This window comes from Myotis nattereri, assembly GCF_964212035.1.
Source record: "Myotis nattereri genome assembly, chromosome: 15".
Lineage (NCBI taxonomy): Eukaryota > Metazoa > Chordata > Mammalia > Chiroptera > Vespertilionidae > Myotis > Myotis nattereri.
Window position 1 is genome coordinate 40719591 of NC_138090.1, and position 16457 is coordinate 40736047.

The window sequence follows — 16457 nt, forward strand, 5'->3', positions numbered from 1 at the left end:
TAAAAGACAAGGCTGTCATGCAAACATCTCTGCGTGGCTTTCCTGGGTTACTTTATTCTGACTCGAACACTTGTTTCGAGGGGACAGGGCGGAGTGGGTTATCATCCCTTCTAGTCTGAGATCCCTCCCCTCAAGGACATTCCGCACTGCTTTCCTCCGTTACATAAAGGCCTTATGTAAATTATTGCTGGCGTATTCATTTACATATATTTCCCAACTACCTGCGCCGACATTTCTCAATATCTCATCCCTGTTCTTGAGCTGTGAGAAGGTGGAGCTGTCCATGTAAAAGACATCGATCTTTGCGTGGCACATCCCGACCGGCTACTCATTCCGCAGCGTTCTCGGCTCTGAGAAGATGGGCTTGTCCATGTAAATAGCATTATTTGCATATTCCCCCATGTCATTTGCATGTCAGCAGAAACTTCCCCGATTCAGCCCTTTCTAAATCCGAGCCTCCTCTCGCGAAAAGGGGGCGGGGTGTAGAGTGCAAATGAGCCTCGTGTCGGCCGGCCCCCTCCCCTTTTTAGAGTGTGGCTGTTGTGAACGCCCATGCCCCGCCTCCCGCGGCTCGCGCCTGCGCACCGTCTCCTCGGCCCGGGTGCGGTCACGTACCCTCCCGGAGAGGCGGGGGCGGAGCGTCAGGGGCGGTGGGGGCGGGGTATGGCGAGCTGTGCGGCGCAGGGCGGCTGGAACAAACGGCGGCGCCGGGGTCGGAGGAAAAAGCTTGGTGAGGAGAGCTCGGGAGGGAAGGGGGCGGGCGGAAAGGGTGCTGGAGTCGGGGCGCCGGCGCGAGCCGGGCAGGGCGTGGGGGCGCGCTCCGGCCCGTGGTGGCGGAGCTCGGCGACCCTGGGGAGGAGGAATGGGGGTGGGGCGTGGGGGAGGGATCGCGCGACGGGCACGTTGAGTGCCTGCCGTGGCGCTGGTTGAGGTGGCAGCGGGGAGCGCGAGCTGGCCGGGGGGAGGGGAGTGGGCAGGGGTCCGAGCGGCGCTCAGGCCCGACCTCCGTCTCCAGCTGCGCCCCGACGGGGCCGCCGTGCTCGTAGCGACGGGAGTTGGTTGGTAGGGGGCGCTCGTTTCCCCTAGTCCGGTCCCCGGTGCGTGAACCCTATCCGCCCTTCCCTGTCGCTGGGGAGCCCTCCTCCTGCGACTCCCTTCCGTCCGTCAGTCTGTCTCAGGACCTCCCTTCCGTCTGGATGTGTGTCAGCCCCCAGCAGGCTTCCTCTCGTTGGGGTAAGGTCGACCCCTCCACCCCGGTCTGTCCGGCTGTCTTAGGCCCTCCCTCCCAGCGTTTCCCCGGTTTTTCTGTCTGCCCCCCCCACCCCCCGCCCTCTGTTTTCTTTGTCTCTGGACTCCCCAGTTTCCTCTGCCTGTGGACCCCCACATTCCCTCTGTGTGACTCTGGAACTCCCAGGCGGATCCCCCTGTTCGCTCTATTCCCCACTCCCTCGCGGTGCTTTTCTACTCAGGCCCCTCCCTCTTTTCTGTCCGTCTGTCCCACCTGAGGTGGTTCTCTCCCCTGGCCCCGCAGTCCTCCGTCTTGGGTCATCTACCCAGCTTTACTCCTCCACCTGTCCCCCCTGACTCTTATCTGTCAGTGACTCCCCCCCCCCAAATTCCAGGGGTCTTCACCCCCTAGTTGGCTCAGTTTTTTTGGTCTCAACTGTCAAGTTTGTCTGCCTTTCTACTGCCCCTCCACCCTCCACCCTTTCCCCAGCCAGCCTGCCTCTAGGTCCTCAAACATCTCTTTTTTTTTCCATCTCTTTCTCCAGTAACCCTGACAGGTCCCTTCCCAAGCCCCTAGGGACAGCAGAGGACTTGGGGACCAGCGAGCACCCCCAGGGCACAAGAAGAGCTGCTGCCACCTGCCCTGCCTCACCCTGCCCCACGCCAGGCCCGGCCAGCCCTGCCACCCCGGCCCCCAGCTGCATCAAGTGGAGGAGGAGGAGGCAGCGGAGGAGGGTGGCACCATGGGCCCAGGCCGTGCCCTCCATGCCAGGGGGATGAAGACGCTGCTGCCATGGACAGCCCGTGCCAGTCCCAATCCCTGAGTCAGGCTCTCTCTCAGTTGCCGGGTTCTGTGTCAGAGCCTTTGGAGCCTGGCCGGTCCAGGATGGGGGTGGAGAGCTACCTGCCATGTCCCCTGCTACCCTCCTACCACCGTCCAGGAGCACCTGCTGAGGCCTCAGCAGGCAGTGGGATCCCCAGAGCCTCAGCCACTTCCACCTCAGCCAGCACCCTGCTGGAGGGCTTTGGTGGGCAGGGTGGTGGCGAGCTGCAGCCACTGCAGAGTGAGGGTGCTGCGGCACTGGTCACTAAGGGGTGCCAGCGACTAGCAGCTCAGGGTGCCCGGCCTGAGGCCCCCAAGCGGAAATGGGCAGAGGATGGTGGGGATGCCCCCGCACCCAGCAAGCGGCCCTGGGCCAGGCAGGAGAACCAGCAGGCAGAGGGGGAAGGTGGCCTGGGCTGCAGCAATGGCGATAGCCATGGCCATGGTGAGGCCAGTGCCCGCTTGAGGGCAGAGGAGCTTCCTGCTGCACCTGAGCGCCTGGCTCTGGACTACATCGTGCCCTGCATGCGGTACTATGGCATCTGTGTCAAGGACAGCTTCCTGGGGGCGGCGCTGGGTGGCCGCGTGTTGGCGGAGGTAGAGGCCCTGAAGCGGGGCGGGCGCCTGCGTGATGGGCAGCTGGTCAGCCAGCGGGCTATCCCACCACGCAGCATCCGCGGGGACCAGATCGCCTGGGTGGAAGGCCACGAGCCAGGCTGCCGAAGCATCGGGGCCCTCATGACCCACGTGGACACTGTGATCCGGCACTGCACTGGGCGGCTGGGCAGCTACGTCATCAATGGGCGCACCAAGGTAAGGCTGCCCAGCACACAGTCATTGGATGCCTCATCCTCTGAGCACCAGTGGGTTTGGAGACACTTCTGGGGTCACAGAAGGGTTTAGGCAGCTTCAGTGGAGGGACTGTTAGAATTTGCTTTGGGCTTTCACTCCCTATGGGGACTCTAGAGGTCTGTGTGCTTTCTCCCTCTGGGCCATAGCTTGTGCACCTATAAACCAGGGTTTTGTGCTTTTTGATCTTACCAGGGATTCTCTTGAACATTCATAGCCCCACACATGTGCATGGGCCATGGTGGGGTTCACAGGCTCCTGATGTCTGTTCATGGGCCCCCGACCAAGAGCAGCCCATAGAGATGTCCCTGTCCGCATCCTTTTCTGGTCCCCCATCCTTTCATCTGTCACTATCTGCTGGCTTGTCTGTCTAATTCATTCTGTCCCCATTGTCTCTGGCTGTCCACTCAGCCTCCCAGCCAGGAGAACCAGGAGGTGGAGGGCGGCGGGTGGCAGTAGGTCAGTGCCAGGCTGAGGGAGGAGGTGCTGCCTGCCGCTCCTGGTGCTGGACTACATTGTGCTCTGTGTGCGATAGTGTGGTATCCGCGTCGAGGACGGCTTCCTGGAGGTGGCCTTGGGTAGCTATGTGCTGGCTGGGGTGGTGGTCCTGTCCTCATCGTTCCCATTTCACCCCATCCTCGTCCCTGTTCTCCATCCGATCTGTCCTGTCTGCCCATCACTGTATCCCTGTCCGGCTCAGATCTGTTCCTGACGACCTGCCTTTGTGTCTCTTCTTGGTCCCTTTTTCTTTAGAGTAGTAGTTATTAATATTTTTAGGGCCCTGAGCCTTTTTCAGAATCTGCCATTTTACATCATTTTCTTAAGGAAAATGCTGATTTGGTTGGAGTTTATGGAGTCAGGGCCTCCTGGGCCTCCAGCTGCCCATCTAGAATCTGGGCCAGGAGCTCTGCACTGGACAATGGTCCATAGGGCCTTTCAGGCCTGCTGACACGATACTGCTCTTCATGGAGGGGTGTGAGGGCCCTGGCCTTGAGCCCAAGGCTGGGTGTAGATTGGACAAGGCTCTGTAGGGAGTGCCCACTGCACAATACCAGTGATGCCTGGCTGATGGCACAGGCTGGCTGTATTCTGCCCTTTGGGCATGAAGTTGTGCGCCTGATGTCCCTCCCTTTCTTAGATCACATCTCCCATTCTGCCCCTGTGCAGCTTCTCTTTCAGGCTGGAGCTGGCTCCGGAACCAGGCCTCCCCTGGGGCCAAGGCCAGTATCCTCTCCACCCCAGCTGGAACTTGTCCTACTTCCCTCTCCCTCCGGTTAACTTGATAGCTGGAGAGCCAGAGGCGGCCCCTCCCTGGGCTCGCAGGAGATTAGTAGGAGTTTCCCTGACCACAGGGTGCTCAGCAGCCTCACCTCAGGCTTTCCCATCCTTGCAGGTGGGGGTGGACCACAAGAGCTGAATGGCCCAGGGCGGGACACTTCTCTGAGCCTTTGCTCATCCACAGGATAGGAAAACCAGGTTAAGCCTCCAACTAGTCTGTGATGTTTTAGGAGGGCAGGGTAGGGTAGAAGGGACAGATCTCTTCCCTTTTGGTGCCTTGGATGTGGTTGTAGGTAGGGCCCTGGCTAGAATTGGGGGTGGGGGGTCTTTTTAGCCCTAGGTGACTCTTAGGAGATAAACCAGGGAAGTATTATCCTGGGAGGTAAGCCAGGCTGGACTGAGAAGGGAGGGGAGGAGCCAACCCAATCACTGAGTTCCTCTCAGACCCTCCCCTGCCCCCAAGAGACAACCACTCCAGGCTTCCAGCTTTCAAAGGGCTCCCTCCCCAGGCTCTGCAGGGAGACAGTGCAGGGTGCTGGGATGGGTGGCCACAGTGATGGGGGGCACTGATTGCTCTGGATCATTCTGAGTGGAGCGCCTGTGTTCTCCTGTCTTCCCTCCTCTTCCTCTCTCGTCCCTTTGCTCAGTTGGCCTGTAGGTGGGAGAGAGTTGACTCCCACTGGCATCTGGGACGACCAGAGGGCCTGGCTGCTTTGATTTGCCCCTTTAAGAGCAGCTCGGCGGTGGGGCCTGCTGTCATTGGCTCAGTCTCCAGCTTCTGATTTGAGTGTGTGAGTGTGTGTGGTGGGGCTCTGGGCACCTTGTTACCAATAGGCTTTAACTCTTCAGTTTCCTGGCTCTGATCCCAGCTGTCCCTTCCCTGAGGTGGAAGGGTGAGGAGCAGATTTCCACATTTCCGTGTCACTTTGCTTGTCCCTTTCCCTTGCGGGGGAGGAAGTAGATGCTTCTCTGGGACCAGAGTAGGCTTCCATCCTCCACTCCCTATGGTGTGTGTATGTGGGGAGAAGCGGGCCTTAAAGGGCCTGTTTCTGTGCCCAGCCTTCGTGTACAAATCCTGTTCCATGCCAGACTCCAGAGGGTGTCCCTGCTCCACGGTGGGAGGTCCTGAGTGAGGTGCACAGGGCAGGAGGCTGAAGGCCCTGAGGCCCAGAGGAGTGCTTTGGGCAGGAGCTTCTCCTGGGCACTGGGACAGGCTGCCCTGGGGCTGCCCTGGGGCTGCCTGTTGGGCCAGTACTAGGTAAACAAGTACCTGTGTTGATTTCACCTCCTGAGGGATGGAGTGGAAAATCAGCCCCGAGCACTCCACGCAGGTCCAGAGGCCTTGGGATGAGGGTGGCCTGGGCAGGGAACAGTCAGGAGGCGGAGAGGGTGGAGCAGAGTGAGCGGTGGCTGGTGTCCTTGGAGGCTGTGGTCAGGAATTTGTATTTTTTTAAAAATATATTTTTATTGATTTCAGAGAAGAAGGGGAGAGAGAGAGAAATAGAAACATCAATGGTGAGAGAGAATCACTGATTGGCTGCCTCCTGCAAGCCTCCTACTGGCGGTCGAGCCCGCAACCCAGGCATGTGCCCTTGACTGGAATCGAACCCGAGACCTTTCAGTCTACAGGCTGAGCCAAACCAGCTAGGGCAAGAGTTTGTATATTTTATTTTTTCAGGATGCAGTGGGTACTTGAAGGGATTTGAACAAGGAAGAGCTGGAGAAAAAGACCTCTGGCTGCTGTACGGGGATGGCTTGTTGGGGGAGAGGTTGCAGCACTGGACCTTTCCCCTCCCTCTCCTCCTGCACGACCAGCAAAATCTCTGCTTGGGTTCTAACTGGGGAGGCCTTGCCCGTCCCTAATTAGTGACTCACTGATTCCAGGCCGCCTGGCCCACAGCTTGCTCTTTCCTCCTGGCGAGGTGCTTGCTCAGAGCGCTGACCCATGTGTGGAGTGAACAGTGCAAAGAAGGTACTCCTTCTGGACCTGGGGCCTGCTCACTGCTGTGCCCTGGTGCCGCCAGAAGGAAGAGTGCTCTCCACTGCCTTACCTGGTGGCAGCTCTTCTGGCCTCTTTCCTAGGGCAGGTGCTGAGGTGGATCGGGTGCACGTGTTTCATGCAGAGCGGTGTGCATCCATGCTGGGGTGAGCCCTGGGAGTGGTGTGTTGGGAGGAGGCCTTGGCAAGTTGTTTTAGCATCAGACACTGACCCTTTTTTGTTGTTGTTAATCCTCACCTGAGAATATTTTCCCCATTGACTTTTAGAGAGAGTGGAAGTAAGGGGGAGAGACACACAGAGAAACAGACACATGGATTGGTTGCCTCTTGCACACACACTAACCCGGAGCCCGGAATTGAGCCTGCAACCAAGGTACATGCCCTTGACTGGAATCCAACCTGGGACCCTTCAGTTCACAGGTCGAGGCTTTAACCACTGATCCTTTTGATCAGGAATGTTTATCTCAGGGCTGTCTTCCCCTGTGTGGCCTATAGGTACAGCTGAGTGTTAGTGGGAGTAGCAGCCAGCAGTCTGATCTGGCCTCTGTGGGTCAAGGTGTCAAGACAGATGGTCCCCAGCTGGGGAGGAGCTGGAGGATCTTGATGTCAGTGCTTCCTTATTTGCCTCATGCAGCCCTTTTAGTGGCTTTGGGCAGAGGGTAGGACTGGGACTTTTTAAAAAAATGTGATTTCAGCCTGTGCTTTGGCTTTCTATCATGTGGCAGGCACTTGGTGCCTTCTCATTTATATCTTGTTCAGCTCCCACAACAACCTGTGAAATAGCTGTCAGTTGCATGTCATGGATGAGGAACTGGAGACCCCTCCCCCTCCCCCTTCCCCTGACATCACAGCTCATGTGGCAGCTCTAAGATGAACCTGTGTGTTAGGTCTGTAGGGACACCTGGGCCCTTTTCCTCATACCACATCCACCTTTTCCCTCAGTTCCTTGATGAGAAAAATAGGCCCCAAGTGGCTAGGCCCAGGCCTCAGCATGGTCAGGGCTGGCCAGGGCAGGGGCAGCTGTCAGGGAGAGGAGGTGAGAACTTTGTGGCTAGACCTGTGCACACAGAAACCTGCACAAGACCTTGAATTAGTCCTAACTATTAGATCTGTGTGGTCAGGAACCTCCAGCATTAGATTCTCAGAGGGGTTAATGCCATGGCTGTAAACAGAGCGGGTATTGTTAGCCCCATTTTACAGATGAGGCAGTGGAGCCTGCTAAGGTGATAGGACTATCTAGGGCTACCCTGCTAGTTATCCTTGGAGTTGGGATTAGATCTCAGGTTCTAGTCACACTCTAGGTTTCGACACTTGTTTAAATATGTAGGAGACATAATTTACTTAGCAGGCATTCTTTGTGGTCAGGCGCAGTGGTTCTCAACATTGCTATGCATTAGAATTACCTGGGGAACCTTTAAAAATTCCAGGCTCCGCATACATGAGAACTTTTAAGGTGGGCCTGGGTATCAGTGTCCCAGGTGGTTACACTGCAGCCAAGGGCGAGAACCCCTGGTGTGGGCTATGAAGCCACATCGCTGCATGCCAGAAAATGCTGACACTGGTTTTATTCTGCTGAAATGTCTGAGGTGGGGTCTGGTTATCTTTAAAAAATGAAACCCTCAGTTCCTCATTGAGCCCCTTCTGGGTGCCGGCTCTAGGGGTAGTAGTGTGGTGGTGGTGGTGTGGTGTGGTGTGGTGTGTGTGTGTGTGATGGGTTGTTGAGGCACTGGAACTGTAGTTTCTGGTGGATGGGGGTTTGGCTAAAAAGGGTAAAAGTTGTGTGTGTGAGTGTGTGAGTGTGAGTGTATATGTGTGTGTGTGTGTGTGTGTGTGTGTGTGTGTGTGGGCTGTTGAGGCCCTGGAGCTGTGGTTTCTGGTGGATGGGGGCTTGGCTCAAAAAGGTGAAAGTTTGGACACCTGAGTCAGAGATGAGCAGGGAGAGTTGAGAAAGAGGAGGTAATGGCTGCTTCCCCAAATGTCTCTGCTTAGCCCCAGTAAACTACTTCAATCTGTCTCTGCCAGGCCATGGTGGCGTGTTATCCAGGCAATGGGCTGGGGTACGTGAGGCACGTTGACAATCCCCACGGTGATGGGCGCTGCATCACATGTATCTATTACCTGAATCAGAACTGGGACATCAAGGTAGGGTGTGGGGGTGGGGATGGGGGGGGGGTATGGTGTGCATCCACTTGGGTTTCCACTTCCAGCTCAGCTGCTAACCTTCTCTGGTTCCTCTTCTCTACCCACCTGGGGGTGGGGCAATCTGGCCCCTGGCTCCTCCTGGAGAATGGCACCTCCTTTCCAGCTGTGTGGTAGCAAAGGTCCCTCCTTCGAGGAATGGTGCAGTCCGCTCAGGCCCTGGCATAATGAATCCTCCCCTCTATTTCCTCTCTTCTTTAGTAGTTTCCTGCCCATCTCCATGGTAATGCAGATTCTAGGTTGGCATTCATTTTTAAGAGGCTGAATGGTGGGAGGGAGTGCTGTGTGCAGCTGCTATGCCCCTGGTGGGCTCCTGGGGACAGTAAGTGCCAGCCTCCTGCTTCAACCTCTGGTCTGCCCTCAGGTGCATGGCGGCCTGCTGCAGATCTTCCCTGAGGGCCGGCCTGTGGTAGCCAACATTGAGCCACTCTTTGACCGGCTGCTTATTTTCTGGTCTGACCGGCGGAACCCCCACGAGGTGAAACCAGCCTATGCCACCAGGTATGACCCATACTCTGGGATACGCTCAGGAATTCCCCCTGCATGACTAGGACACGATGAAGTACTGAGAGGGGACCTAGGTGGGAACAGAACCAGGCTCAGGGTAGGCTCTAGTGTCACTGTGGATATGGTGGCTGGAACTGAAGAAAAGTGATCTCTAACTGCCTTCCAACACTGCTCTGGTCCTCAGGTACGCCATCACTGTCTGGTATTTTGATGCCAAGGAGCGAGCTGCAGCCAAAGACAAGTATCAGCTAGGTACCTGCTTCCCAAATGGTGTCCCCTCCCTCAAGTCCTTCCTATTCCACAACTTCACCAGGGCTCTAGCCATCTCATCCACTTCAGTTTTTTACTGAGTTCCACTGCGTTTTTCCTTACCTCTGCCCACCTTTCCTAGTCAGCCACTCTCCTGGTTACCCCAGCATGAGCCCCATCTCTTCTGGTCCTTTCCTCCCTTTCCCAGCTTTTTCATAGCCTCTTAGTCCTGTCCCTGCTGACTCATTATCTCCTGTCCCCCTCCCTCCCACCAGCATCGGGACAGAAAGGTGTTCAAGTACCTGTATCTCAGCCGACGACGCCCACCTAGTGGCCAACCCCAGAGCTGCATGGACAGACAACTTGCCTTGATTTCAGGAGAGCCCTGGGCTGGTGCTGCCTGGCCAGCGGCCTACCAGTCTCGGTGCCTGCTCCTACCCCGCCACCGCTGCTGCTTCCGACTTTGCCTATGTCCTGCCTGGTGTGGAGGGTTCCCTTAGTTGCTGAGGACCAAGGAGGGGAGAGACCTGTGCTGCCCTGTGTGATGGGACCTGGGTTGTGACCTGGGCAGGGGCCAGTACCGGGGGGCTACCTTTACTGGAGCTGGGGGCCTGTGTCTTGCCCTGTCTAGTCGTGCCCCTCTAAGGTGTGGAGAGCTGGAAGGGGGCATTATCATCTCCCACCAGGATGCAGAATTTGGGATTGAGGTGAGTCATGGCCTCTTGCTGGCAAAGGTTTGTAGGGGGAGTACCTGCAAGCCCCCTCACTCCTCCAGCTTAGAATGTGAAATGACTCCCAACCCTCTTGGCCATGGCACCCTTTGGACTAGGCTGCCGCTGCTTGGGCAGGTAAAAGGTGCTGGGAGGAGTATGGGTGTGAAAGTCCTGTCAGCCAAGAAATAAAAGTTTACCTCAGAGCTGCACATATCTGACTCCTCCTCTTCCTCTTGGCAAGGACATGCCTCCATCTGCAATTCATGGCCTTTGTTAAACAAAGGGGGTAAGAAGGTCTGAGAGTCAGTGAGCAGAGGGTGGCTGAGTGGGACCTCAGGGGGCACCAGGTAGAACTGGAAAGTGAAGGGGACATTACCAAGGCCTGGTGCACTGCAGGGTGAGGTCCTTGGTGGGGCTCCCCACAAGGAGCGGACAGAACCACTGCAGAATGGTGGTGAGGAAGAGGAGGATCTCTGATCAGGCCAGGTCTGCACCCAGTACATCCACTTTCCTGGGGACACAGATTAAGGGTAAGCACCCCATGTATCCTAGGGTCTGCCCAAGCTGGCCCCCTTTTTGTGTGGCCCATAACTGGGGCAAAGGGCATGAAGAAACTGTCCCTTATCCAGAAAGTTGGTGGAGTTGAAACAGTATGGATTCTTGAATTGGATAGGGTCCCATGTGCAGACACACAAGCAGAGAAATCATGAAGGTGCCCTAAAGGGAATGTGCAAGTGCCCATGAACTTGGCAAGATTGCCTTTCGTTGCCTTTCATGTAGAAGCCACTGGGAAGGGAAGCTTTATTTCTTGCTCCCAGGACTGCACATACGCTCATGTCTGCTAATCTCAGTGAACAGGAGCTCCCCAGCCCTGTGCACAATCCCCAAGCTCGGTGAACAGCTTGGGCAGAAAGTGGCCATGCAGGTGGGCATTGAAGGTAAGGCACACGACAGTCCCAACGTTAGTCCTGGCTCTTCTGCCACAGTGTGTTCGTGTGGGGCAACCTTGGGAAGCGTGCCAGACCTACCATGGTGTCCACCTTCACCTGCATGTGGTCTGGGTCCAATGAAGTGTGTGAGACACACACACACATACCCACTCCCCATCCCTAGCCATCCCTAAACCCTAACCCTCTCAACTTGGGCTTTCCTGCTGGCATACATGCCACCTCTGGGAACTTGAGAAGGGGGAGAAGCCAATAGGTCAGGGTGGTGCTGTGGTCTCTCTGCTGCTGAAGAAAAGGTTATGTGTGGTCACCACCAAAGTTTCCTCCTGGAAGTAACTCTGAGTCTGTTCCTGCGAACAGAGGAGAGGGCTGCTGCTGAGTGCTAGGTGCCTCTTTGTGGGTGGCATGGGTGGAGTTTAGGATAGCAGGGGCCTGCACCTTATCCATTTGATCTAGGAAGCAGTCCATGAAATCATGAAGCTCCTTGAAGTTTCGGTGGTGTAGGCCAGGGAGCCCGTCCAGGAAGGAGGGTAAAATGTACACTTCGGGACAGGATCTCAATAGGACGAGCAAGACAGTTTCCCTGCGGGGAGATTGGACCTTGATGTCATAAATTCTATAACTTCTATTCCAAGGTTCTGAGTCCTCTTCTAATGATCCACTCTAGGTAGTTTTATGTACTCAGCATTTGGCATAGGTTGGGCTCTCGCCCATCTGGAACTTGATGGGAAAGCTGTCATTGAAGTCCAGAAGCCTCAGAAACTCTGGATCTTCGTAGCCATAGTGGTTCCCAAGACCAGGAAACATGACATTAGATACGTGGGCATTATCTAGTAGCCCCCAGGTTCTAACAGGGCTCCTGGTAGTGAGAACACAACCAGATTATAAAGCTGCCTCCAGCTAGCTCTTGGACTTCCTGGCTTTTTTCCACTCAGCGGCCTCTTCCGACCATTGGCTACACCTACACCAGGCCCCTCACCCTACCTTGATGTCCCAGTTCTGATTCAGGTAATAGATACATGTTACACAGGCTGCGGCAATGGTGGCTCAAATTTGCCAAGCAAACAAGCCACCTCCAGGACAGTCCTCCATCGCAGGGGTACCAGCCCATTTAAGCGCTCGAGTGTAAATTTGCTCAGCGTCCTCCAGGGCAGCCCCATAGAAAACAATGCCTAGCCTGGCCGGTGTGGCTCAGTGGTTGAGCATGAACCCATGAACCAAGAGGTCACTGGTTCTATCCCCAGTTGGGGCGTGTGCCGGGGTCACTGGTTCTATCCCCAGTACAGGCCGTGCAGGAGACAGCCGATGGATGTTTCTATCTCCCTCTCCTCTTCTCTCTGATATCAATGAAAATATATTTAAAAAGAAAGGAGACCTGATGCCTGGGGGTAGGGCAGAAGGGGGCGGCCTGGGAGCTGGCCCTGGCCCTCCTCCAGCCAGAGGCCGACTCCTTGGTATCCCTTGGCTCAGCTGCTTTTCCAGACCGCTTGGCTGCCATCCCAGCCTTCCCCACCCTCTCTCTACATTGGTCCCACCTCTGCTGGTCCCCATCCCTGACCAATGTTTGCTCTCTGGCTCTTCTATTGCTGCTGGAGGAACCAGACCCCGAACTGGACCCTACACTTCAGCTCCGCCCCACCTCGCCATTTGCGCTCCTGAACATTGATTCTCTGCTGGGCCCCGCCCCCTTTCGCTGCCCCCTCCCCTTTATCACCCTGACCCGGTGCCCAGGCCTGCTCTTCCGCCTCCCAGCCTCACTTTCTGGGAAGCGTTTCATGATTGCTATGGCCCTAGCCAGTTTGGCTCAGTGGATAGAGCATCGGCCTGCGGACTGAAGGGAGTCGGGCGGGCCTCAGTTGCAGGCTCCATCCGGCCCTGGTGGGGCTCCTGTGGGAGGCCACCGACAGATGTGTCTATGTTTCTTTCTCTCCCCTCCCTTCCACTGTAAAAGTCAATGGAAATATAGCCTCGGTTGAGGATTCACACAAAAAATAAAGACTGCAATGGCCCTGTGGCCAGAAGGTACCCGCCGGCAGCTCGGATGCGCCCCCTAGCGCTGCGTGGCCGCACAGCACCACTGCGGGCGCGGCCCCGCCGCACTGTGAACCGGCCTGAGGCCGGAGACACACGGAGCGGTGCTCAGCGGGTCCTGGGGAGCTCCTCCCCCCGCCACCCCCAGACCCCAGAGCCGGCCCACAGCTCCTTCCTCCTCCAGACCCTGGAGTTCCCGTCTCAGCCTCTCATTCCGGGCTCAGGAGTTCACGTCGCCAGCTTCTTCCCTCAGGCCCAGGAGTCCAGGCTCCCGCTTTCTCCTTCCCTCAGGATCTAGGAGTCCAGTTCCCAGGCCCCTGCACCCACAGATCTAGGCATCTGGACCCTCAGCATCCCCCCCCCCCCCCCCCCCGAACCAGGAGAACCTCCGCTCCCCTCTCCCCACCCATTGCTCAGGCTCCTCCCTCAGGGCCCAGGAATGGGGTTGGGGATAGCGTAGTGCAACTCCGCCTTTAACCTGGAGCTCAGGCCCACCGTCCCCCTTCCCTCGAGATCTGACTCCCCCACCCCACCCGCTCCTCTTCCCAGACTACCAGCAGTCCAGGCCCCAGCCTCCCGCCCCACCCAATGTCCTTTCTCTGAACGCCGCAGCCTCTCATCGAGCCCTCAGCTGTCCTCATTCAGAGAGCCAGGAGCTCCAGCTCCCAGCCCCACCCCCACGAATCCAGAACTGTGTACCAGCACCCACTGTCAGCACTGCCTCTAGACTAGGGGCAAGGTCTGCCCGGGCTCCAGCAGCTGCAAGCTCCCGGGCAGGGGAGGAAGCGTGGGCAGGGGTGAGGGCGGGGGTGAGGGCGGGGGCGGGGGGGTAGGCGAGGGGGTGTGGGGCGGGCTCTGTCAGTGCTCGCACTTCAGCCTCGCCTGCCTGCGAGCGCCAGCAGGAGGAGGGGTAGCAACAGCAGCGCTGCGATTCTTGTGGTCGCGGTGCCCTCATCTTCCACGCCTGCGCCCTTGGGTGGGGGGCCGGGGGCGGGGGGGGGGGCGGGAGGGCGGGGCAGGGCGTCGGTGACTGCTTCTTCCCCAGGTTCCCCGATCCAAGGTCATCCCACCTCAGCCCTAGCACTGCTGTATCTTACACTTGGCCTTTATTTGTATTATTTGTAATTGGTTTTAGAGAGAGAGGAAGGGAGAGGGAGAGAGAGAGAGACATCTGTGAAAGATAACATCCATGGGCTGCCTCCTGCACGTCCCCTGCTGGGGACCCAGCCGCAACCCAGGCATGTGCCCTGACCAGGAATACAACCCCTAGGGTGCATGGGTTGATGCTCAACCACTGAGCCACACTGCTGGGCCTTAAATTTTTTTTTTTAATCCTCACCCGGGGATATGTTTTTATTGATAGAGAGAGAGAGAGAGAGAGAGAGAGAGAGAGAGAGAGAGAATGAATGTGAGAGAAAAACATCGATAAGTTGCCTCCCATATGAGCCCTGATCAGGGATAGAACCCACAACCTGAGTATGTGCCCTGATCAGAAATGGAACCCGAGACCTTTTGATGTGCCAGACCACGCTCCAACCAACGCAGCCACATCGGCCAGGGCTGCCTGGCCTTTTTGTACCGGCCTCAGCCTGCCCTACTTGGCAACTTTCATGCACTAGCATTTCTGTGTCATTGCATTGTACTTTCTGAGCCTTTAGCACCTTTGGGTCCGTCTTAATTTGGCCTGTAGGAGTGCATTCTTGAATCTTCCTGAGCCCATGACCCCTGAACACTGTATGCTGTACAGATATGCAGTGATGAACGATGTCTAGGTCAACAATAGACCACATATACAGCGGTGGTCCCACAGGATTATAATGGAGCTGGGAAATCCTATTGCCCAGTGATGCCGTAGCCGTGGTAAGGTCATAGCTCAACCCATTGCTCACATGTTTGTGGTGATGTTGGTGTAAACAAACCTGCACTGCCAGCTGTATAAAAATATAGCACGTATAATTATGTTCAGAACTTAATACTTAATGATGGTTATAAATGACCAAATTACTGATTTGTGCATTTACTACACTATACTTTTAAAAATCATTAATTTAGAGTGCACACTTTCAACTTTAAAAAGTTTTCTGTACCCTTAGCTGGCTTTTCTCAGTGGATAGAGTGTGGGCCTGTGGACTGAAGGGTTCCGGGTTCAATTTCGGCCAAGGGCACATGCCGGGTTGCAGGCTCAACCCCAGTAGGAGGCGTGCAGGAGGCAGCTGATCAGTGACTCTCTCACTTCATTGATGTTTCTCTCTCTCTCTCTCTCTCTCTCTCTTTCTCTCCCTTTCCCTTCCTCTCTGAAATAAATAAAAATATATTTTAAAAGTTTGCTGTAAAACAGCATGCTGTGTTATACCTACAGCAGCCTCATACATCTCCGTGTCTATTCTCTGTGCTTGATTTAACCTCCTGTTGTTTTTGGACAGTAGCATGCTCTATAGGCTTGTAGCCCCGGGGCAATAGACTATACGATACAGCCTAGCTAGCGTGTTAGTAGGCTGTACCATCTAGGTTTGTGTAAGGGCATGCTGTGATGTTCCCACAGCAACAAAATTGCCCAACGTCGCATTTCCCAGAGCGTATTCAGTAGTTAAGTGGTGCATGACTCCTAAATACACTTCTAAAACTACCCCAGGTGATGTGTCCATTAGCTTGGCACTCCTGTGGCCTGTGACTGTGACTCCTAGGGACTCACACCTGAGCCCTTGTCACTTCCATGCCCATTGCACTTGGAGCCCTGTCTGCTGTACCTGCCTCCCAGATGCTCGCTGAGCTTCTAGTGCCCATCGGCCTGACACTTCTGTGCCTCTTCATGACTCCTGGGTGCCCTCCCACATGCTGGCCCCTCATGTACCCATAGTTATGACCTGCCCTGACCTCCTGCCATCACTATTCCCAATGGCTCCCAGGTGCTCCCAAATGTCCTATGCCCATGCTGCTGCCCTCCCTGGACGCCAGTCCCCCACGCCTCGCAGTGGGCACCTCCACCCTAAGGCCTGGTCATCATTCTCACGGACTCTGTGGGTGTGGGCCAGACCCAGGCCTGGATGGGCCAGTGGTAGGGAGGGATGTGGCTGAGTCAGTACTTGGAACAGACTGTTCAGGAATGCAGCCCCCCCGCCTGCCTGCCCGTGCTTTGCCAGATCCAGCCTTCCACCAGGTGCCTGGCACAGGGCCCAGACCTGAGGAAAGGGTGTGGGGCTGTGCAGAGTCTAGGACTGGGCTTGTTTCTGGGAGGGAGTGCCTCTCGGTGTCTCTATTTTTATTGATTCTCGTTTCATTTCTCAATGTCTTCTTCCCTTTCATTCTCGGTGTTTCTCTGTTCTCTCTCTCTCCCTCTTTCTCTCTCTCTCTCTCTCTCTCTCTCTCTCTCTCTCTCTCTCTCTCTCTCTTCTCTGTTTTACTCCCAGTGTCTGCCTCTGTTCATGTCTGTTTTCTATCTCTTGCTCTCTCTTCAATATGTTTCCCCCCCTCCCTCTATATCTTTTCTCATTCGTCTTTACCTAATTTTCCAGTCTGTGCTTCCCTGTCTCCCTGCCTCTGCCTCTGTCTCTCTCTCTGTTGTGGATTTTTCTACCTGCCAACCTTTTTCTTTCTAGGAACCTAGTGGCTAGGAGGGGTTGTGGGGTAGGGCGCTGA

At 56.1% G+C, this 16457-nt stretch overlaps 1 protein-coding gene across 3 annotated transcripts; it reads left to right on the top strand.

Moving 5' to 3' along the window:
• The first annotated feature begins 636 nt into the window (after positions 1-636).
• Positions 637-10054, top strand: EGLN2 (egl-9 family hypoxia inducible factor 2). Of its 3 annotated transcripts, XM_081108131.1 has the most exons (7): positions 645-730; positions 1169-1233; positions 1773-2863; positions 8198-8317; positions 8739-8875; positions 9066-9133; positions 9406-10054. In XM_081108131.1, the coding sequence occupies exons 3-7, from the start codon at positions 2021-2023 to the stop codon at positions 9459-9461; spliced, it is 1224 nt and encodes a 407-aa protein (XP_080964257.1). In that variant the 5' UTR covers positions 645-730; positions 1169-1233; positions 1773-2020; the 3' UTR covers positions 9462-10054. The 3 variants fall into 3 exon arrangements, with proteins under 3 accessions (XP_080964258.1, XP_080964256.1, XP_080964257.1); XM_081108130.1 differs by lacking the exon at positions 1169-1233 and having other exon boundaries at positions 644-730; XM_081108132.1 differs by lacking the exons at positions 1169-1233; positions 8198-8317 and having other exon boundaries at positions 637-730.
• The last annotated feature ends 6403 nt before the right edge of the window (positions 10055-16457 follow it).

Coding starts and splice junctions, on each gene's coding strand:
- EGLN2 (XM_081108130.1), top strand. CDS start 2,021: ATGGACAGCCCGTGCCAGTCCCAATCCCTGAGTCAGGCTCTCTCTCAG. Junction 8,318..8,738: donor ATCAGAACTGGGACATCAAG/GTAGGGTGTGGG, acceptor GTCTGCCCTCAG/GTGCATGGCGGCCTGCTGCA. Junction 9,134..9,405: donor CAAAGACAAGTATCAGCTAG/GTACCTGCTTCC, acceptor CCCTCCCACCAG/CATCGGGACAGAAAGGTGTT.